Source organism: Pipistrellus hanaki (assembly GCF_964339955.1).
Source record: "Pipistrellus hanaki genome assembly, chromosome: 11".
Classification (NCBI taxonomy): domain Eukaryota; kingdom Metazoa; phylum Chordata; class Mammalia; order Chiroptera; family Vespertilionidae; genus Pipistrellus; species Pipistrellus hanaki.
Genome location: NC_140513.1, coordinates 4,251,803 through 4,273,648, shown reverse-complemented (window position 1 = coordinate 4,273,648; position 21,846 = coordinate 4,251,803). Strand labels below are relative to the sequence as shown.

The window sequence follows — 21,846 nt, the reverse complement described above, 5'->3', positions numbered from 1 at the left end:
AGTCTGAACCCAAGTGTTTGGGACTTAGTAAGTTTCAGTCTCCACAGTGTCAAAGCATTTTCTGAACCATTGACTCTGTGGACATAGTATTTTTTCCAAGTGGTAATTTGGGCTTTTCCCAGTTTTTTTATATCAAAAATGACGTTGATACATCATTGTGACCTGACATTTCAGTCTGTCCCTCGTCGTTCTGTAGACCTTGCTTAAATGGCACTGCAGGATCCGTCGTCTTAAGGCTTCTCTGTTGCTCTCAGAAGCCTTACCCGCTCCTCTGCCCCCGGCAGATGTGCCGTGGTGGACGGCCCGCGGTGCCTCTTCCAGAACTGGAGGCCTCTGGGCAGGGAGGGCCAGGCGGCTCGCTCAGCGGCGGTGAGGCTGACCAGGGCGTGTCTTCTCTTCACGGCCCAGAACAACCACCACGAGGAGAACATCTCTTCCAAGATGAAGGGCTTGAACGGGAAAGTGTCCGACTTGGAGAGAGCTGCCGCCCAGAGGAAGGCGAAGCTCGACGAGAACTCGGCCTTCCTTCAGTTCAACTGGAAGGCGGACGTGGTGGAGTCGTGGATCGGTGAGCTGCTCGGGGGCCCCACGGTGCCCAGCCCAGCCAGCAGGCTTGCCCCGGCCCGTGGCGCCTCCCCTCCCTCTGCAGAGAAGGAGCTGATCACGTGGGCAGAGAGCCCGCCTCCAGGGCACACCCCCGGCGGCTGCAGCAGGAGCCAGTGTCCTCACTGGGCCGCCACAGGTTCTCTCTCGCACACAGGCCCCTGGCCTGGGAAAGAAGCAGGGACTGTCACAGCTGCAACAGTGCGCACAGCAGCCAGCGCCGGCGCCGGCAGCACTGCCTCCCCGCGAGCAGGGAGCAGCCGGGTTTGGGGACCAAGTGGCCTTAGTGGTTATCCCTTAAGTAGCGATTGAACCTACTGCTCTTCATGACGCCCATGGAGAACGGGGTCTGGGTGCAGGAGCAGGCAGGTACTGCGGCTCGGAGACTGCTGATACTTAAACCGAGGACGAGAGGTGTACTTCCCACGCTTGGTTTTCTAGGTGAAAAGGAGAACAGCTTGAAGACAGACGACTATGGCCGAGATCTGTCTTCTGTCCAGACTCTCCTTACCAAACAGGTCAGTGGTGGCCCTGGATGGTGGATGGAGTCACTCCAGGAGTATTTCCTGGCAGATAGACGATGGCTGGCATCTTTCATTGAGACGTTGGACTCCGCTACGTTGGGCCCTAGGGACTCGGCAGTAACAAGATCCAGTCCTGGTCCTCGGGCGCTTGTATGGTGGCCTGATGGGTCTTACACTCAGTGTCTGACCTCAGTGCCTGTGGCGCAAGGGGGCGGGAAAGGGGCTGCTGTCAGAATCTGAGGGACAGACAGAGGTGGAGGGGGGTGTGACCAGGGCAGGGCCAGGCGGGGCCTCCTGGCTGACTGAGGCACCGGACAGAGGAGCCGAGGCTCACTGTGGTCACTGCAGATGACTCCTGACTCCTGTTCCAGGAAACCTTTGACGCTGGCCTGCAGGCCTTCCAGCAGGAGGGCATCGCCAACATCACTGCCCTCAAAGACCAGCTGCTGGCCGCGAAGCACATCCAGTCCAAGGCCATCGAGGCCCGGCACGCCTCCCTCATGAAGCGATGGAGCCAGCTTCTGGCCAACTCGGCCACCCGGAAGAAGAAGCTGCTGGAGGCTCAGAGTCACTTCCGCAAGGTGAGGGGCCGGCCGGGCTCTGGTCCATTTGGCACAGAGGTTTTGTACAAGGGCGTGGCGTCAGCTTCAGCCACAGCAGTGCGCCCCCTGCCCTGTGAGTGCCGTTCAGAAACACCGGGCGCTGCGTTCCCCGAGGCCGGGAGGGTGGCAGGAAGACAGAAGTGGGAGAAGGGGCCACGCCAGCCCGTGCCGTCTCGACCCTGGTGTCCAGGGAGCTTCCCGCCGTTCCTGCCCCGCCCGCCGCCCGCCCGCGGGGTGTCCAGCCACGTGGCTGTCCTGACGCCGTCCCCTCTGCTTTCAGGTGGAGGACCTCTTCCTGACCTTTGCCAAAAAGGCCTCTGCCTTCAACAGCTGGTTTGAAAACGCAGAGGAGGACCTGACAGACCCTGTGCGCTGCAACTCCCTGGAAGAAATCAAGGCCTTGCGAGAGGCTCACGACGCCTTCCGCTCCTCCCTCAGCTCAGCCCAGGCCGACTTCAACCAGCTGGCCGAGCTCGACCGCCAGATCAAAAGCTTCCGCGTGGCCTCCAACCCCTACACCTGGTTCACCATGGAGGCCCTGGAGGAGACCTGGAGGAACCTGCAGAAGATCATCAAGGTGCCCTCCCGCTGCTCCCCGCACTCCCGTCCGGGCTGTGGGCCTGGGATCCCGTCCGAGAAACCCCTTCCCAGGAGGGCGATGAGACTCAGGCGGAGGACAGTGTCAGCATAGCACCCCTTACCTGTCACCTGTCATTTTCACAGCACAGCGTGCCAGAATTCTGGCAGGGGTTCGAGCAGCTAGAGAATTAGAGTGCTTTGAGCTCTGTCTCCCAGACTTCTTCCTGTGGGTTAAGGTTGACACAGTCCTTCCTGACTCCCGAGCCAGCTCCTGTGTTCAGCATCCCAAAACAGCTTCCTACTCCTTCCAACGGGAAGGCCAGCTATCCCTTCCCGAGGGCAGAGCCGTCGCCAACCCGGGCCTGTCGGTGCTAGACGGGCTGGTGACAGGGCTCCCGCCTCCCTTTGGTCCGTAGGAGAGGGAGCTGGAGCTGCAGAAGGAGCAGCGCCGGCAGGAGGAGAACGACAAGCTGCGGCAGGAGTTTGCGCAGCACGCCAACGCCTTCCACCAGTGGATCCAGGAGACCAGGTGCGGCCCCACCTGCTCGGCCCTGGGGTTCCCGGGCTGAAGACCCGGGCCTCCTGGTCCAGGGAAGCTTTGCATGAGAGCAGAGGCATGCTGGGTGTTAGAGGGTTGGGAGTGGGAACGGAGGGTGGGTGGCATTGGAACGTGTTCTCGCAGTTACTTTTTCCAATGTGGGGGGGTTGTGTAGAGGGGGGGTAGTGCATGGCCCTGGGTTAGCCCTGAGCAGCAGCTCAGGGCAAAGGGTGTGGGTGAGTGCAGGGTGGGTACTGATGTTGGTTTTGTTCTCTCTCTCGTGTCTCCCTCTCCTGATTGCTGCTGTTCGGACACCACCTTGTCTCTCGGCTGCTTGGATCCCACCTGCACAGAACATATCTCCTCGATGGGTTAATATTGTCTTATTTCTCCGGGCTCGTGGTGTGGTGGTGTCTCCTGTGCTTGTCCCTTTCCCCCTGCCCCCCCCCGTGGCCTGGCTTTCGGAGGACCCCAGGGTGGGCCTTCCTGCGCCCTCCTGCCCAGGGCAGGCTATACTTCCCCTGCCCCGTCCCTGTCCTCTTACAAGGAGTGTGCGCCCTGCCCCACTGTCCCTCACAGCCTGCCATCTGGGGAGGGGAGCCACTCTGCCTTCCTGTCCAATGCCAGTGCTCTTGGGTAAGGAAGGTGACACGCCAGAAGGCCAGAGCCTCTGGAGTCCCCATGCTGGTTCATGCCCTGGCTCACGTGTCCGCTGGGACTGTATTGTCCTTAGGAAGGCCGTGGGCATAAAGCAGGATGCCCGTGTTTAGGGGGCTCAGGCTGGTTCAGGAAGTCCCTGCCTGGGTACTGATCCCTCCCAGCAGTCCGTTTTTCCGGGATGGGGGACAGGTGTCATTTACCCTCATCGAAGCAACAGTGCTCTGTGTGTCTGAGTGGTCAAGGCAGGTTTGGGAGGAGTCGAGCAGGGCCACCCTGCCCGGTCCCAGTAGGAGCCTCTTCCCAGGCCTTGGCTTCGGGCTGGGCCGGTCACCTTTGCACTCTCTCCCAGGCCACTGTCAAGGCCAGGGTGGGTGGTAGCATGGGGGAGTGGAGCGGGGAGACATGTGCCCAGGATCTGTCCCCGCGTGCTGAGGCCGAAGGGTCAGCACTCGGCATTTAGAGCAGTTTCAAGCTTGAGCTCGTGAGCAGCCCTGGTGTCTGCTTTCCTCCCGGCCCCGTGGCTGTCTGCTGGTCCCGGTCTCGTCTCCGTAAGGTGCTGTGCTCCCCTTACTGTGTGGCTCCTCCCAACCCTGCCCAGTCTCTCTCAGCCCATGTGCACTGCCCCGAGGCTGCCTGTCCCCCCAGGCCGGCCCTCAGCTCTCCCTCCACCAGGTCCCTGCCTGGGCTCCAGGTTGCCCTGCCTGTGCGCTGCCCGCTTGGGCCTGTGGCGTGTGTCTGTCTCGGTATTGCTCTCGCTCCCCTTCCTTTGGTGTATTCACTTGGTTTCTTTTCTTTAAATAGCATAGCATATCGTCGGGTCATTCGTGTCTATCAATATGAAGTTGGGGATGATCTGTCTGGAAGGTTTTTCTCCTCTTATTTCTCTTCTTACCTCACTGTGGTTTTACCAATGCACTCGACTTCCCAGGCGGCTCCGCTTTCTGACTAACCCACTGCCCTCGGCCGCTTGGGACAGAGGGGTCTGTCCTCCTCCCCCTGCACCAGCACCCAGCCTCCCACCCCCAGGTCCCGGGGGGGTGCTTTGCCCAGGGGACATGGCATGACTGTGAGTCTGCTCTGCTGGGGTAGGAGGAAGCCTGGTGCCTTGCCTTGCTAGACACTTTGGCCTTGGGGAGATGGCAGAGCTAACCCCGCCTCACTGGGTGTTGAAGGGCAGGTGGGGTAAGGGTGGGGCTGGGGGAGGCTGGGCTAAAATCCCACTAAGGACACAGTGTGACTTGTCTCTGCACGTGACCCCAGCCTGACTGTCGTCTTCGTTCACTGGTAGCCTTCTGTGACCTCGCTCTGTTACGGGAACATGGAGGCTCCCACAGCCCCCGCTCTTCAGAGCGCGGCCTGGAAGGAGCCTCTGTTCCCAGTCCTGAGTCTGGGCTTTGTCACAGCCACCTCCCTCCTCTGGGCAGAATGAGAAATGTTGTAAAATCTCTAGTCATGATCTTAGCACCCAGTTTCCATCTCTGAGGGGTCATCTGACAGCACCTCCCCTTGAATGTGGCTCCCCTCCTCCCTAAGGTCTCCCCGCCTGTCAGCGGCAGGTTTACGGGGTGTCTGAATGCAGAGGGGGTGTGCTGTCAGTCAGGCCTGCAGCCCATCTCTGCTCCTTTAAAGTCTGTTCCTGGGTCCTCGCTTGGGTCCATCACCAAATCACAGCGGGGCTGGGCCTGAGAGGAAGGGTCCTGGCCTGGGAGCAGGCTGGCTGGGGCCCAGCCCTGGCCCACCTGTTGGCCGTGGGCAGGTGGCTTGCCACGTGGAGCGGCAGCTTCTCCTCTGAAAGTATTGCCTGCCTGCTCTCAGGCCGCCTACGAAGAGATTGCCAACAGCAGATAAGGAAACGAACTGGAGACTGCAGGCCCCGTTTTATCTAAAGATAGTGCCTTTAGAGCGCGCTCAGGCCCCTCGCGCCTCACTGTGCTTCCGTGTTTAGGTCCTGCATGGTGGAAGAATCCGGGACCCTTGAATCCCAGCTGGAAGCTACCAAAGTAAGTGCCCCAAGGGCTCCTGGCTCGGCTGAGACCCTTCACCTGCCGGTTCAGTCAGGCACAGGGTGGCTGGTGGGGACCTGTCTTCCGTTGGCTCCCAGTAGCCTGGGTCCCCTCGGTCTGGAGTCTTGGAGCATTGCTGCCTGGAGCCCTGTTTGAAAAGGAACGGGCTCCTCTGGTCCTTAGCATAGTTTCCCAGGCAGGTCTGCCCACTGCTTTGTGGCTCTCGAGTTGAAGTCTTTCCTCTCCTGAGGCTGCTGGACTCTTCCCCTCATCCCCACCCACCCTTCCCATTGCACACAGCCCTGCTGGGCTCAGGCTGGGCGGGCCAGGGCCATTATCCATACATCTTCTCTTTCCCCCCCTCAGCGCAAGCACCAGGAGATTCGAGCCATGAGAAGTCAGCTGAAGAAGATTGAGGACCTGGGAGCAGCCATGGAGGAAGCCCTGATCCTGGACAACAAGTACACGGAGCACAGCACGGTGGGCCTGGCCCAGCAGTGGGACCAGCTCGACCAGCTGGGCATGCGCATGCAGCATAACCTGGAGCAGCAGATCCAGGCCAGGTACGGGCGCTGGCCCTGGGGTGGGGGGGAGCAGTCTGAGCCACTGACCAGTCCCCCAGTGTCATCACATTGCTGCTGTGGGAGACTCGATCCCGAATTCTGTTCTTTCTTCCAGGAACACAACAGGGGTGACCGAGGAGGCCCTCAAAGAGTTCAGCATGATGTTTAAGTGAGTACACCTGTACCTGGGGCGGGGCGGGACGGGGCTCAGCAGGGCACGTGTGCTGAGCTGCCTGGGCTTTGTGCTGCAGACACTTCGACAAGGACAAATCCGGCCGCCTGAACCACCAGGAGTTCAAATCCTGCCTGCGCTCCCTGGGCTACGACCTGCCCATGGTGGAGGAAGGGGAGCCCGACCCAGAGTTCGAGGCGATTCTAGACACTGTGGATCCAAACAGGTGAGCCTCAGAGAAGCAGTGGGATTGGCTCTGCCCCACTCCTCCCTCCTGCTCACTGCACTTGCCTCCCTCCCACTCCCCAGGGACGGCCACGTCTCCCTGCAAGAATACATGGCTTTCATGATCAGCCGTGAGACGGAGAACGTCAAGTCCAGTGAGGAGATCGAGAGCGCCTTCCGGGCCCTGAGCTCCGAGGGAAAGCCTTACGTGACCAAGGAGGAGCTGTACCAGGTCTGGACCTCTGCCTCTGCCCCTGCCCTGGGGAGGGGGGTTAGTAACAGAGCCCCACCTTGGATCCCCCTGCTGGGTGCACGTGTTTCATGCCCATGTACATGAATCTCAGTCCAGGCCAGAGTTCCCAATCGGTTCCTACGACTGGCTTTGGACTCTGGGCATTAAGTCCATCCCACCCCGCCTCCGTGTGGCTCATGGGTGCCCTCTTCCCTCCAGAACCTGACTCGGGAACAAGCCGACTACTGCGTCTCCCACATGAAGCCCTACGTGGATGGCAAGGGCCGTGAGCTCCCCACGGCTTTTGACTACGTCGAATTCACCCGCTCGCTCTTCGTGAATTGATCTGCTCCTAGGTTAGCCTGGCCCATGCTGCTTGCCCTGCTGCCGCCTTGCTGCATGTCCACTCATCTCTGTGCTCTTAAGGAAACACTTAGTGTTACTTTCCAATGTAACCTTAGACCCGCTTAGCTTGGGATGACACTTAGTAGAAAACGGTGCTTCAATGAACTGCTCTGGTCCGGTCGCAGTCGCCAGGTTGCAGGGGGACCCAGATTCCTTTGAAGCCAGCTGCCCCATTCCGACTCCAGAAAAATCTAGGCAGCTGGCTGGTTTCCCTCTTGTTCTCCCTCCACCCACCCACCCACCCATGTTTGTTTCCATGTAAAAGACAAATAAATGGCAACTCTCCCCAAAACAGCTGCCTGTCTTCATTTAGCTTCCATCAGAAATACAAAGCTCAGCACAGAGGTAGAGGGGCACTGGCCACAGCTCTGTCCTCAGGTGGCCACCTCCGCTGCCAGCTGCTCTAAGTCCTCGGTTTCTGAGGGCCCTTGTTCAGTGAACTCGGTGCTCAGCTGCCATACCTTCACGGTTCCCTTGGCATCGCCAGCAGCCAGGAGCTGAGTTTGCTGGCAATTGAATTCAAGACAGTAGACAGGGCTTTCGTCCTGTGTTTGCTTGATTGAAACGGTGGGCTTCTGGGAGCTTTTCTGGAGGTCAAACAGCTGCACATCGCCTTCGTGGAGAGGGGGAGAGAGAGGGAGAGATGAGAGGTCTGACCTCTTCCAAGTCCCCTGTGCACTTGGGGAGAAACTCCAGAGGCCACAGTCCGGCCAACTCAGCTCCTTCGCACAAGAGGGAAGGCACCACCAGGTGCAGCCTATCCCAGCCCAGACTCCCCGGGCACTTAACCGGATCCAACCTGGTGTCCCATCGCCTACCTTCCCCAGAAGCTGCCGCAAACACCAAGGGGCGCACCGGGGACCAGCGCACAGCAAACAGGTACTTGTGGGACAGCTGCAGGGAGGTCAGGGGCTGGGCCTGCAGCATGGAGTACAGGTGGACGTGGCCATCGGTCCCTGCGCTCAGGAAGAGGTTCCTGGATGGGAGGTGGGGCGGAAAGCCAGGCGAGCGGATGAGTGCTGGGTGGCCAGTACGGCTACGCCTTCCTGCCAGACTTCTAGGCTCTCAGCTCCTGGGAAGCCTCCCCGGACCCCAAACCTGGGGTCCTCAGTAAGAGGGCCAACCACCAGAGTCCTGGATACCAGAGCTCAAACGGAGACCTGGGCAGACCAGACTGCAGTCCTTTGAGCAGTTCCATGGTGAGGCCTGTGGGGCTCCCTCCCCGTCCCATGCCAGAGGCCCTGTGGCAGGTGGGGGACCCCCGGCCAGGCCTTCCCTACCTGTGGAAGGGGGAGCAGCTCACAGAGTAGACAGGACCCCCATGGGGGGAGAAGGCGAACTGGGCCGGGGCCCGCAGGCACACAGAGCTGGACATCCGCGTGACAGCCGCCTCTTCCACGGCCAGGGAGCACTTGAGCGGGAAGCCGCCCTCCGTGCCCAGAACAAAAAGGCTGGGGTCAAAGCTGGAGAAAGCCACCGCCGTGGTTCCCACCTCGGTCTCCCCGCGGTGAGGCTGCGGAGAAAGGACAGCAGAGCAGAGGGAAGCTGGTCAGTGTCCCCAAGAAGCCCGGGCATGTCATGACGCTGTGGCCTAAAGAGCTTGTGCAGCAAGTCCTGGCTCAGCTGGTGGCACTACTGCCAGTGCCCCTGCCCCAGCTGCCCCAAGGCTCACTCGGAGGGCCCACAGGCGGAGCTGCCCGGGGCCATCTCTGGGTTAGCGGCCTCGTACCTTCTTCAGCTTGGTGTTCCGCGGCAGCTGCTGCACAACCAGGGCAAAGCCCTCCGTGAGCTGCAGCTGGCCCGGCCCGGTCACCTGCCAGAGCAGCACCTTCCCGTCCGTGGCCACACTCAGCACCCGGAAGCGGTGGCTGTGGCGGGGCTCAGGAAGCCAAACCACCTGGGACAACGGGGTGGGGACAAGGCTGAGAAAGGGATGCCTGCTGCCTGGCCTAACCCCCCACCTCCCAAGGGGCAAGACCAAATGTCATTCCCCGTGCCCCTCCCCTTCTCTTCCAGGAAAGAAAAAAGGAATCCCAAGGCTTAGGCTGGGAGTCAGCCAGCAGGGGCCGGTATGGAGGGCTCCCAGGTCCCTCCCTGTCCCAGCAGAAACCAGGACAGCTGGGAGCTGGGAGTGGCCCTGGGGGTGGCTCCTGAGGGGGGTGGGGATGACTCATGTCCTGGGAGCTCCAAGAATGCTGAAGGCAGCTGTCCAACCGCCAACCCCTGGTGACCTTCCTCCATGGCTGTGCCAAGTGGGCACCCTGTCCTGCTCTGCCTTGAGAAGCAGGCCCATAACAGCAAGGCCCAGCTCAGAGAAGGAGCCTGCGTGGCACACCCAAACCTGCTGCTCTGACCTGGTACACGGGGTCTGTGTGCGTGTCATCCGTCAGGCCTGTGCGCCAGAGCAGCGGGTCCTCGGGACGGCTCATGTCCCACACCAGCACCTCGCCGCTGTACAGCCCCCCTGTGGGACCAAGCAGGCCAGGGCAGGAGCTGACCCACCAGCCCAGCTTCCTGGCCAAGCGCCTGCCCTCCCGCCCACTGAGCCAGGATGTAGAACCACTTTCCCGAAAACCATCCAGAGGAAGAGAGTCCGATCCCCCAGCGGGCCTCACTGTCCTCTGTGCTTCACCCAGGACACTCCGCCCTCTGCCAGGCTGAGCACCCTGCCAGCACAGTGAGTCCCTCTCCCTGTCACCATGGGCTCCTACCACCACCGGCAGCCCTGGGGTGCCTGCTCTTGTCCTGGCCAAGCTGCACCTCTGCTTGGCCCACACCCCCTCACCTAAGACTCACGTCTCCTCTCCCTCCAAGCTCCACGCCCAGCACAAGCCCACTCGGCCTTCTCACCTGAGCACAGGGTCAGCTGTGGTCTCTGCCTCTCAGTAGCTCTGCCCTGACGGCGCCCAGGGACCGAGGGCCCCTGGAGAGCCCCCTTTGCCACCCTCTGCAGGTGGAAAGCAGACCGGGGCAGGCTGAGCAGCTCACCTGCAATGTGAGACGGCTGCGTGGGGTGGAAGGCCAGGCACATAACTGCGCTGGGCACCTCCACCACTGCTGACGGCTGCCGGGGGTTCAGGCCTCGCCGGTCCAGGTTCCAGGCGCACACGAAGGACTTCAGCGTGCTCCAGTCCCCGTCATCCAGGCTGCACGGGGACACGCCCGGGCTGGCTCTGCCCCTCGGCCCGGGGCTTCATCCTGACCCACCTCCACCCCCCACGACCCAAGATGGGCCTGTGTCCCCATCAGACGTGTTGTACTTAGTAACAAAGTGGCACAGGCTTCTTCAGGGCACGCCGAGGGCATGACTTTCTCTGGAATATGGTCCCCGGGAACCAAGAACGGGCCCACACAACGGTGGGTGGGGGAACCCTCACACATCAGGGAACTGCTCATGGAGAAGGCGAGGCAGGCCCAGGGCTCACTGCCTAGTACTGGCCAGCGGCACTAGGAGCTCTGGGCTCGAAGCCCCTCCCTCCCTTACCACCCACTGCCCCGACAGCCTTGAGAAGAGTCTCAACCCTTCACAGCCACCCTGTGCAGACAGGGCACAGACTGAGAGGAGGGCTGAGGGCCTCCCACTGCCCACACCTGCCCCTGCAGCCACTCACCGGCCGTAGGCACAGGCCACCACGGAGCCCGTGCTGTTCCAGGAGACACTGGTCACATGCAGGCCCTGCCCTTGGGCTGGGGGATAGCCCAAGGTGTGCAGGCAGGTCACCTGCAAGAGACAGACCATCCCCAGCCCTGAGCCCAAAGCCACCAGCAGTGGCCCCAATCCCACCTGACAAAAAGCCCGGGAGCCATCTGCGTCCACCATGCAGCTCTGGAGGGAAACGGGAGCCTTCAGCCTGACCTCTCCCCTCCAGAACGCTTCCGAGTGCAGAGGCAGGGAGGCCTTGGTAAGACACCAGCCCGGGACTAGAGCTGGAGCCTGTTCTCACATCTGTCCTCACCAATTTCAAACCACCCTGTCCGGCATGCCCCTCTGTGCGCACTCCCCGCTGGTTAGCCGCTCGGCAGCCGTCTCCGTTATCAGATCCACTGTCACTACATCACAGCACCTGTGTTCAGTAATCCTTCTTTTACTTAATAATGCCCTGTTCACCTAACTTTTATTACAGTATATTATTATAATTGTCCTAGTTTATTGTTGTTCACCCCTTACTGTGCCTATTTATGTACTAAATTTTGTCATTAGTATGCATATATAGAAAAAAACATGGCACATACAGTAACCTAACATCACCAACAGGTTCTGCAACTTTAAGTGAAACCAGGTGTAATGAACCGAGTTTTATCAGAGGCTGATATACACAAGAGGTAAGTGCCTAAGCATCTTACCAACATTATAATGAAATGACCTGAATAAAACATAATTCCAGGACCTACTGTATAGGGTTCGGTACTATCTACAGTTTCATGCACCCACTGGGGGTCTTGGAACATACCACCCATGGATAAGGGGGAACTATTATATATACACATTATCATCATAACACGATCATTACAATGATTGTGCAATCTATACTAATAAAAGACTGAGAGACCTTCTGGATGTCCCTCCAGACCTGGAGGTGGGTCTGAGATGTCCCAGACCGGAGAGGGTGTAGGCTGGGCTGAGGGACACCCCACACAAACACACTGGGCACAAATTTCATGCACTGGGTCACTAGTTTACAACATAAAACGATACTAAGAAAGGAAATTAGGGGATAATAGGGCTGTTTTACACTTCAATTTGGGGTATGTGTTTGCCAACATAGAATAAGCTTTGCTTCTGGCCAGAAAAGACCCTAAGACTGGTCCCAGGGACTCAGCTGGCAGAAGCACACGTACAGGAAATAAGGGAAGGCAATGCCACAGCAGAGATGGACGGGAGGTCCATCAGGAACTGCTTCCTTATCTCTGGTTTCTAAGCTTTGGCAGTGTTTATAGGATTTTGAAATTCTAAGCGGCACCTCAGCCTCTCCGGGGCTACTGCAGCAATGCCAAGGACAGTGTGAGTGTCAAGGCCACCCCCTGACAACAGCAGACAGAAAAACCGCACATCGGCCAAAAACCGTAATTCCACTCGATGGGCAATAAGCTAGAAATTGATGCAAAAGAAGAAAAAGTAAGGAATTCACTGTAGTTCTGTTATATAACAGCAAAATTTGAAAACTTTTTAAGAAAAATATATTTTATTGATTTTTTACAGAGAGGAAGGGAGAGGAATAGAGAGCTAGAAACGTCGATGAGAGAGAAACATTGACCAGCTGCCTCTTGCACACTCCTTACTGGGGAAGTGCCCGCAACCAATGTACATGCCCTTGCCCTTGCCCGGAATCGAACCTGAGACCTTTCAGTCCGCAGACCGATGCTCTACCACTGAGCCAAACCGGTTTGGGCATGAAAACACTCCTCCTGACATTCGGAGTCAGCTAGGAACTCTGCGGCTGTCTGGGGCTGCACACCACATGGCCCTCAGACAAAGGTGCTGCCCAGCCTCCGGCCCGTTACCTGCGGGAGGAGGATACATGTCTGGAGTGAAGCTGCTGCCTGAATGCCCACCAGCTGGGACTCAGCTAGAAGATAGTGTGTCTGTGCAGTGGGATACGATGTAACTGCTGGGAAGATGGGGCACCTTTATAGGAACTGACATGGAAGCTCTGGTAAGTAAGAAAGGTCACAACCAGCCCTGGCCAGTGTGGCTCATGGGTCAGAGCATTAGCCTGGAGGATGTAGGGTTTGATTCCCAGCCAAGGGCACGTACCTGGATTAGAGGTTCCATCCCCAGCCAGGTTGGGGTGAGTGTGGGAGGCAACCAGTTGATGTGTCTCACATCGATGTTTCTCTCTCTCTTTCTCTTTCTCCCTCTCTCCCTCCCTCCCTCCTTTCTACTCTCTGAAAAACAAAGGGAAAAATATCCTTAGGTGAGAATTAAAAAAAAAGAATAGAGGCCCCAACCGGGTAGCTCGGTTAGCTAGAGCATCATCACAATACACTAAGGTTGTGGCTTTGGTCCCTGGTCAGGGCATATAAAAGGATCAACCAATGAATGTATAAATGAATAGAACAACAATCTCTCTCTCTCTCTCTCTCTCTCTGTGCGTGTCTCTCTCAAATCAATTTTTTAAAATAGATATTCTAAAAAGAGAATAAAATAATACACACATAGACCAAACTAATCAATAGAAATGTGGGAAAGCCCTAATAATAAAGAACACAAAGCTTATGCAAAGAACACAAAGCTTATGCAACTGTAAAATGGGGCATAAGCAATGCCGAGGGGGCAGAGAGGACACGCTGACATTTTAATGTTCATGCCTGCTTCTGTGCCCTGCTTAGAAAGATACAACGACTCCGCGCTTTGGTTTGGCCTCCGCGCTTTGGATTGGCCTCGGCAACTGTTTTTCAGAGCGATTTTCAGGATTTCTCCCATGAACTGACCTCCACACCCACCCGTGATTTGATGGGAACAAGGCAGCTGCATATCACTGAAACAGAGGGAAGACGAGGGGAGGGCAAGGAAAGGGCTGAAGACCTCTGAATATATAACTACTCGTCTCAGTTTCTAAAGGAAGAAAAAGAAGTGTGTGCCCTCACTGGTTTGGCTCAGTGGATAGAGCATCGGCCTACAGACTGAGAGGTCCCAGGTTCGATTCTGGTCAAGGGCACATTCCCAGGTTGCAGGCTTGATTCCCAGCAGGGGGCATGCAGGAGGCAACCAATCATTCTCTCTCATCTTTGATGTTTCTATCTCTCCCTCTCCCTGCCTCTCTGAAATCAATATATAGATATATATAAATATATATATACTTATATATATTTATATAAATATATACTTATATATATTTATATTATATATATGTGTATATATATATATATTTTTTTATTATTATTATTATTTATTTTTTTATTTTTTTATTTTTTTATTTTTTTAAAGGGTGACCCCGGCTAGTGTGGCTCAGTTTATTAAATGTCGTCCCATGCTCCAAAAGGTTGCCAGTTCAATTCCTGTCAGGGCACATACCCAGGTTTCGGATTTGATCCCTGGTTGGGATGTGTAAGGGAGGCAACCAAAGTTTCTCTCTCACATCAATGTTTTTCTCTCTCTCCCTTCGAATCAATAAAAACATTAAGTGTGAACCAGAACACACACGGCTCTGCAGATTGGGGGACTTAGCACTGAGTGAGCAGTGTGTCCTCAGCAACACGCTGGGCAGAGTGAGAGCCAGCCCAGTGTGAAGCCACAGCCATGCTTCATTCACTCAGAGGCTCCTGAGCCCCCAGCCGGGCTGTCTGTCTGGCTGAGTTGTCAGTGCCGGCTCTGAGCTGAGCCTGCAGAGCAAAGAGAATTGGCGATGCTGAGGTCACTAGAGCACAGTGGTGAAGCCAGACAGACCAAGACGCAAATCCCAGCTCACTGGATACAGGATGTGACCTTGGACAAGCCACCGCGCCTCTCTGAGCCTTTCCTACAGGATCCTGGCAGCTCTCATATTGTCCGAGGCGTGAACGGGATGGCACAGAGAAAGCCCTTGCTGCCCGGTGCGGGGACAGCCGAGCAATGGAGAGGATAAGATGCCAACTGGGACCGCCCAGGTCACACTCTGCCCCTGCTGCTGCCACCAGCTATTCTGGACAAGTTACTGAACCCTGACTCTCCATTTCCTAATGTAAAATGATGGCACCCACTTCAAGGACAGCAGAGACCACTGACGCCTTCCTACAAAGCAGCACTCAGCACCGGGCTGTCACCATGACTGGCATTATTTGGGTGGAACAAAAGACGGACTTAGCATGAGACTGAGGCCGGAGCTGAGACAGAGGGGGGAGCATTCCTAGGTTCCTACCGTCTGCTGTGGCTCGGTCCAGTTCACCTCGAAGCCGTCGAAGGCGTGGCTCTGCCAGTTCTTGTTCAGCTCTCGGGTGACCATGGCCTCCACTCTCCGGAGAAAGGCTGCGAGCCCTGGGCCGTCATGCCGGGACCCGGGCAGCGCGCCCGCCGGCACGGGGGGCTCGGTCTGTACCTGGGCATCTGCATGCTTCCGCGTCTGAGCAGACGCCTCAGCAGTGGCGATGCTGACCGTCTGGCAACTTTTCTGGAAAAGATCAGAACCCCAGTCACCACCAGCATCACCTGCAAGGCACTCACCGGCTCCGCTGAAAACACCTTTCATGTGGCTGCTTCCCTCAGCCTAATGGTCCCCAACTAATCCTGTCCCTTCCTCCGTAAGTAGCTCCTCTTTCTCAGGGTACCCAGCCAGCGTGGTGTGGGTGGAGAGGGCCCCTCCAATCTCCTCTCCTTCACTGAGGTGGGAGGGGTACCGTGACCTTGAAGACAGTCATGACCTCTAGCCAATGAAGCACTGGGTCCCCCGCAGCCACCGTGAGGGGTTCAGTAAGAGCCTGCCCGAGGACTTTAGGGGACAGACCCTTTTTGGTGAGGTTCCCGGAGTCCCCTTCTGAAGAGATGACAGCTGTGAGTCATGTAACAACTTTAAACAAATGATGTGAAAGGAAACCAATGTTATCATAACTGACATAAACAAGTTCCTACAGCATCTCATCATCATCGAGGACATAGTGGAATCTGAGAGCCAACAGGGCTGACTTCACACATTGGAACCTCTGGCCACCAGCAGGACACCCCAGCTCTCCCTCCCGTGGCAGCAGCCCTCTCTAGAGGGGTACCTCCCAAGATCCCCACCCCGTCCCCGTGATCAAAGGAAACACGTGTCTGATGAGGTGTTGGTTGAAGGCAGGTTACTCCCAGCTGTCCTTTCCTCCACTCTGCACCTGTCTCAAGGTCCTGGTCCCTTGTTGAGCTGCACAGCGACAGACATCTGATCAAGGCAGGACCTGCAGCCCGCCTTTCTCACAATCATGACCAATCCTTTCCAAACGGGGGTCCTATAGCCCCGAGATTATTGTCATCTACGCGACTCTCCTCGCGTAGTCACTCACCAGGCCCTGCGTCCCCAGGCAGGCCCAGGCGCCAGGCCAGTTGGGGAGCTGAGGCTGGACGCTGGGACCACGCAGGGCAGCTCCTGGTAGACACGGAGCACTCACACATCCCCGTGTTCCCTCACATTGTTAAACTCGCTGCTGGTCTCTCTCTCATTAAACTTGGGTTCCTCCAGCATAAGCACACTGTCTGCTCTGTCTTGGGTGTGTCCAGCACTTTCCTGGTATTTGGCACACAGTACAAGTTCATTTATATATATGTGCACGTGTGTATATGTACATACACATATTCACACACACATACACTTACTAAGCATCAACCTGCCGGGCACGGTGTGGGCACCATGGATACAGCAGGGAAAGGAAAGTGCAAGATTCATGCCCCTGAGTAACGCACAGGGGCCTGGGCGAAGACAGGTAAACAAACGCCTCCAATGCCAGTGGTGCTGGTGCTAAAGCAGCGGAGTGTGGGGGAGAAGGCGCCAGCTAGGGCGGCATTGGAGCGGAGGTGTGAAGGACAGGAGCCGGCCAAGTGGAGAGCGGCAGGAAAAGGCTTCAGATGGGGCGGGGGAGGGGGGAGAGCACGAGATCAGAGCAAACCCTACCAGCAAGGGTCCCGTGCCGGCCTGCGAGTGAGGGAAGGGGCACGGGGTAAGGAATCTGAGCCAGGACAGTCAGGGTTCCCTCTAGGTGAGCCACCAGGGCCATGACACGGCACCGGGCTGGGCCTCTGGCTGCTCAGGGAGGTGGGGGAGCAGCAGAGGGACAGGTGCCCCTGCTCTGAGGCCAGGGGTTGTGAGGGTGAATTCTAGGACAGGGAAGTGGTTCTGGGGACCGCCTTTAGATTGAGGTGCCTTTCGCACATCCAGAGGTCACAGGCACGAGGTTCTGGATGCAGCCGACCAGATACAACTGGAAGCCACAGAACTGGAGGAGTCCACCGGGGACCGTGTGCACTGAGGAGTCGTGTCTTAATCTGCAGACGGCCGGATCCCGGACTTCGGTTTGAGAACCAGGTGCAGAGTCTGGGGGGATGGGCTTGGGTGCTCACTCTGTGATTTCTCCTGCCAATGGGTGTTAGAATGCCTCCTGTGGGAGGCACCGAGATGCTGACCAAGCTTGCAGGCCGAGCTCTTCAGGTGGAGGGAGTTGTGAGTCTTCAGTGACCAGTCCAGCTGCCTGAGACAGAGGGCTCCTAACCACCCCTCTGTTCCTCTGCTTTTCCTTTTTCTTTTTCAAAAGTATGATTTCAGAGAGGAAGAAATGGCAATGATGAGGATGTGCGAAAGGCACCTCAGTCTAAAGGCGGTCCCCCAGAACCATTCCCTGTCCTAGAATTCACTCTCACATCCCCTGGTCTCAGAGCAGGGGCCCCTGTCCCTCCGCTGCTCCCCCACCTCCCTGAGCAGCCAGAGGCCCAGCCCGGTGGCTCACCTAGAGGGAACTCTAACTCTGTCCGGGCTGCCTCCTGCACGCCCCCTACTGGGGACTGACCTGCAACCCGGGCATGGGCAGGACCCTTCAGTCTGCTGAGGGGTCTATATATGCACTGAGCCAAACCAGCTAGAGCCCTCTGCTGTTTCTCAAACTTGCCTGACGCTGAAATGACCTGGAGACTGGAAAATGAATGCCTGGGGCCTGCCCTTCAGCGATTCTGGCTTAATTGGCAAGTGGTTTGACCTGCGACTCTGGTTTTATTAAAGCTCCCAGCAAAATCTGACTACCACAGATATAATCCACCCTACTTCCCAAAAGATTATCTTTCTGAAGCCCGATTCTAAATGGAGGGTGCATTTTTTCTTTTTTTTAAATTGTGGTGATGCCCTGGCCAGTGTTCTCAGTGGTTAGAGCGTCACCCTGTGCACCGAAGGGTCATGGGTTCCATTCCCAGTCAAGGGCATGTGCCGGGGTTGCAGGTTAGATCTCTGACCTGGTCAGAGAGCACTGGGAAGGCAACCAATCACTGTATCTCTCACATGGATGCTTCTCCTGCCTGTGCCTCCCTCCCTCCCTTCCTCCTTCCTTTCCACTCCATCTAAAATCCATGGAAACACGTCCTTGAACCCCAGAGCAGTCTGGCCTGTGACACTAAATTGTCTTCCAGTCTTGGTGTTCTCTCCATCTAAAATCCTGGCTCAGCCGAAACCGGTTTGGCTCAGTGGATAGAGCGTCGGCCTGCAGACTGAAAGGTCCCGGGTTCGATTCCGGTCAAGGGCATGTACCTTGGTTGTGGGCACATCCCCAGTAGGAGGTGTGCAAGAGGCAGCTGATTGATGATTCTCTCTCATCGATGTTTCTAACTCTCTCTTCCTCTCTGTAAAAAATCAATAAAATATATTTAAAAAAAAAAAAAATCCTGGCTCAGTTGCTTAGAGCATCAACAACAAAAAATGTGTGGTAATGCCCAGATGGTGTGGCTCAGTGGTTGCCAGTGGACCTCTGGCCAGGAGGTCATGGTTTGATTCCAATCAAGGGCACATGCCTGGGTTGCGGGCTCAATCCCCAGTATGGGGCGTGAAGGAGGCAGCCAATCAATAATTCTCTCTCATTGTTGATGTTTCTATCTCTCCCTCTCCCTTCCTCTCTGAAATCAATTATATATATATATATATATATATATATATATATATATATATATATATATATATATATTTTTTTTTAATCTCCTTCAGTAAGATAGGAGGCTGATTCAAGTGAACCACCCTCACAAATAAAAGCCTAGAATCAGTTCTTTCTACAGGTTAAAACTATCAACAAAATTAACACACTTCAATCACATTCTTTAAACAACCAAAGGCTGAATCAGTGTTCCCAATCTGTAGTCTTCTAAAATCGAAATCTTCAGCAAGATATCACCTGCTTCTTTAAAAGCCAGTGGGTTACACGTGCACCTGTGATAAGGACGTAATTAAATACCCACTGCCTTTGCTTTTTAACCAGAAGGGCTCCTGCGCAGCGTGGCCTGAGACCTGCACCCCATCGGCTGAAGTAGGGGTGGGGAACATCCCCGGCGGAGGCATTACTCTGGTTTTATTAACTACGGGAGCGAGTTAGTTAAACGTTTGATTAAATATAGCAGACCATTTTTAAGCTGATAATTCTGTATGGCCCAGGAATGATGTTATAAATATCCAATGGGCCGAAACCGGTTTGGCTCAGTGGATAGAGCGTCGGCCTGTGGACTGGAAGGTCTCGGGTTCGATTCCGATCAAGGGCATGTACCTTGGTGGGGGACACCTCCCCGGTGGGGGGTGTGCAGGAGGCAGCTGGTCGATGTTTCTCTCTCGTTGATGTTTCTGATTCTCTATCCCTCTCCCCTCCTCTGTGAAAAATCAATAAAATATATTTAAAAAATAAAAATAAATAAATATCCAATGGCCTTGGCAGAGAAAGGGTTCCCACCCCTGGCCTAAGGCAGGAAGTGCTGGTGAGGACCTGAGCTGCGACCACCTGTGTGGCAAACTCAGCCTCCATTTCCTCTCCTGGGAAACCCTGTCACCCGCTGGGCCTGCCTCTGCTCACCCTGCTGATCTCACCTGTCCATTCTCCCGGCCTCAGTCCTCTCCGCCCACCGGCCTCAGCTATGCTCTGACCCCACGGGCTTTGCATCTGCAGTTTGCTCTGCCTGAACCTTCTACCTTAGCCATCCCCTCGGCTAACTCTCTCCCTCCAGCCTCTGTTCCAATGTCACCCTCTCAATGAGCCCACTCTGCAACTCACCCTCTCCCTCCCCAACCCGTCTTTTAAAGAAAAAAAGTTTTAAAAAATTATATCGTTTTTAACATATTTGTATCAATTTCAGAAAGGGAGGGAGAGAGAGAAACATCAATGAGAATCATTGATCAGCTGCCTCCTGCACGCCCCCTGCTGGGGCTCAGGTTCCTACCCTTGACCGAAATCTAACCCGGACCCTTCAGTCCGCAGGCAGATGCTCTATCCACTGAGCGAAACTGACCAGGGCTTATTTTATTTTATTTTAGAAAAAGCAAGGGAGGCAGGAAGGGAGGGACGGAAAGACAGACAGACATGGCCGGGCCCGCCCTCCTTCCCCGCGTCCCGGCCCCTCACACCGCAGTCACCGGCGCCCGTTCGTTCCCGGCCCGCACCCCCGGGCCCGCACCCCCGGGCCCCGCCACCACAGCACCCTCCCGTGGGCTTTTGGTTAAACCGCAGAAACCGGCTCATCCGGCGCTGACGGGCAGTTGGCATTTTGTAAAACGAAACAATTTGAAATGCTGAAAGCCCGCAGTGCACACAAGCCCTCCCCAGCTCAGGGCGGAGGTTTCTTAAAAAAATAAATAAATAAATAAAACGCCTTTCGGTGCTGTCCAAAGACTGAGGAAACTGGGAGGGAGGTATCCCACAGCCAGCTCCTGTGTGTATTAAATACATTAAAATGCAAAAGGAAAACGGCGGGACCAGAACCCGGCCGGCGGCCTCGCGCGGCCCTCCCCTTGCCGCCCGCGTCGCCCCGCGCCGGGCCGCGCCCTCACCGTCACCCCGCGGCTGCCCTGGGCGCCCCGCCACTGGGAGGGCACGGACACCACGCCCAGGGTCTCGTCCCGCAGCGGCCCCGGCCGCCCGGGCGCCTCCGCGCCCGCAGCCCCGCCCGTCGCCAGCGCCGCGGCAGCCGCTTCCCGCCACACGGGCCGCCCGGGCTGCGCGCGGGTTGCCATGGAGACGACCCCGCCCTCTCGCGCCGGCGCACTCCAGCACGACCTTTGCCCCGTCGCCCCTCCGGAGCGGAAGGCTGTGGCGGTGAGGCTGTCGACGCCATCTTTGAATTGGTCAGAACGCTTCCTTCAAGACCCAGAAAAGAGAGATTAATTATTCTTTTTTTTCGCCGGTGCTTATTAGCACGACGAGTTTGAGATACACCGTCCCCCGAAGCGGCACGCTGGAGGCCTGCGCGGCTGCTCCCGTGGGGAGGGAAGTGAGAAAGTGCGCCGCCCGCGCCAAGCTCAAAGATGGCGCTGAGCGGCCGGCGCCCGGGCTAGCGCGGGAGCCTGCGGCCCGGCGGGCGGGCGAGGAGTGAGACCCGCGGGCCGGGAGCAGCAGGGTCGCCTGGGCCTCCCTCCCAGCAGGGCCAGGTCCGCGCCGCTCCGGTTGGCGGCCACCCCAACTCAAGACACCTGCAGTCTCTGCCCCAATAGAAGGGTCATTTAAAATGTCCACCTGCGGAGCCAGGGGGAGTGGATGGGTGGAAGGCCCACATGAGGTGCCTACCGAAAACGCCTTGTTACATCGAGAGTAAAGACCCAGTCATTGCCCCAGCGGGCAGAGCCTTGGCCCAGGGACTGAAGGGTCTGGGGTTCGATTTCTCAAGGGCATGTACCTCGGTTGCAGGCTTCAGGCAACCAATGAGTAAGGTAACCAGATGTCCCACTTTTGGCGGGACAGCCCCGATTTTTAACAATTTGTCCCGCGTCCCCCAGCGTTTTAAAACTGTCCCAATGGAAAGAATCTTTTAAAATGCCGCGGGACCAATGAGGCAATCAATCGATGGCTCTCTTTCTTGTCTCTCCCCTCCACTCTCTCTAAAAATTAATGGAAAAATAAAAGTCATCTTTTTAAAAAGACCCAGTTATTGCCTTGACCGGTTTGGCTCAGTGGATAGAGTGTCGGCCTGCAGACTGAAAGGTCCCAAGTCAAGTGCATGTACCTTGGTTTCCGGCACATGCCCAGTAGGAGGTGTGCAGGAGGCAACTGATCCACGTTTCTCTCTCATCGATGTTTCTAGCTTTCTATTCCTCTCTGTAAAAAAAAATCAATAAAATATATTTAAAAA

General features: G+C 56.5%; 2 protein-coding genes across 7 annotated transcripts in view; one reads left to right on the top strand and one right to left on the bottom strand.

Moving 5' to 3' along the window:
* Window positions 1-7,398, top strand: part of SPTAN1 (spectrin alpha, non-erythrocytic 1) — a 57,913-nt gene extending 50,515 nt beyond the window's left edge. For all 6 annotated transcript variants that reach the window (XM_084899880.1, XM_084899877.1, XM_084899881.1 and 3 more), the window contains 12 exons: window positions 409-568; window positions 1,045-1,121; window positions 1,499-1,708; window positions 2,010-2,306; window positions 2,725-2,837; window positions 3,200-3,217; window positions 5,452-5,506; window positions 5,876-6,072; window positions 6,188-6,241; window positions 6,324-6,470; window positions 6,554-6,701; window positions 6,921-7,398. In XM_084899880.1, the coding sequence (XP_084756006.1) occupies window positions 409-568; window positions 1,045-1,121; window positions 1,499-1,708; window positions 2,010-2,306; window positions 2,725-2,837; window positions 3,200-3,217; window positions 5,452-5,506; window positions 5,876-6,072; window positions 6,188-6,241; window positions 6,324-6,470; window positions 6,554-6,701; window positions 6,921-7,046 (1,602 nt within the window). In that variant the 3' untranslated portion in view covers window positions 7,047-7,398. The remainder of the gene's footprint in view (window positions 1-408; window positions 569-1,044; window positions 1,122-1,498; window positions 1,709-2,009; window positions 2,307-2,724; window positions 2,838-3,199; window positions 3,218-5,451; window positions 5,507-5,875; window positions 6,073-6,187; window positions 6,242-6,323; window positions 6,471-6,553; window positions 6,702-6,920) is intronic.
* On the bottom strand, window positions 7,390-20,749 carry DYNC2I2 (dynein 2 intermediate chain 2). The gene is made up of 9 exons (XM_084899892.1): window positions 20,552-20,749; window positions 14,945-15,193; window positions 10,718-10,827; window positions 10,095-10,252; window positions 9,461-9,570; window positions 8,836-9,003; window positions 8,387-8,619; window positions 7,925-8,082; window positions 7,390-7,719 (listed from the first exon to the last, which is right to left on the bottom strand). The coding sequence occupies exons 1-9, from the start codon at window positions 20,732-20,734 to the stop codon at window positions 7,481-7,483; spliced, it is 1,608 nt and encodes a 535-aa protein (XP_084756018.1). The 5' UTR covers window positions 20,735-20,749; the 3' UTR covers window positions 7,390-7,480.
* Window positions 20,750-21,846: the final 1,097 nt, after the last annotated feature.

Bases quoted from the DNA above. Each gene is read 5' to 3' on its own strand.
- DYNC2I2 (XM_084899892.1), bottom strand. From the start codon at position 20,734: ATGGCAACCCGCGCGCAGCCCGGGCGGCCCGTGTGGCGGGAAGCGGCT. The intron at 9,004-9,460 runs GTCAGAGCAGCA...CCGTTGTCCCAG, and splicing joins ACACAGACCCCGTGTACCAG to GTGGTTTGGCTTCCTGAGCC. The intron at 8,083-8,386 runs GTAGGGAAGGCC...CCTCCCATCCAG, and splicing joins AGCTGCTCCCCCTTCCACAG to GAACCTCTTCCTGAGCGCAG.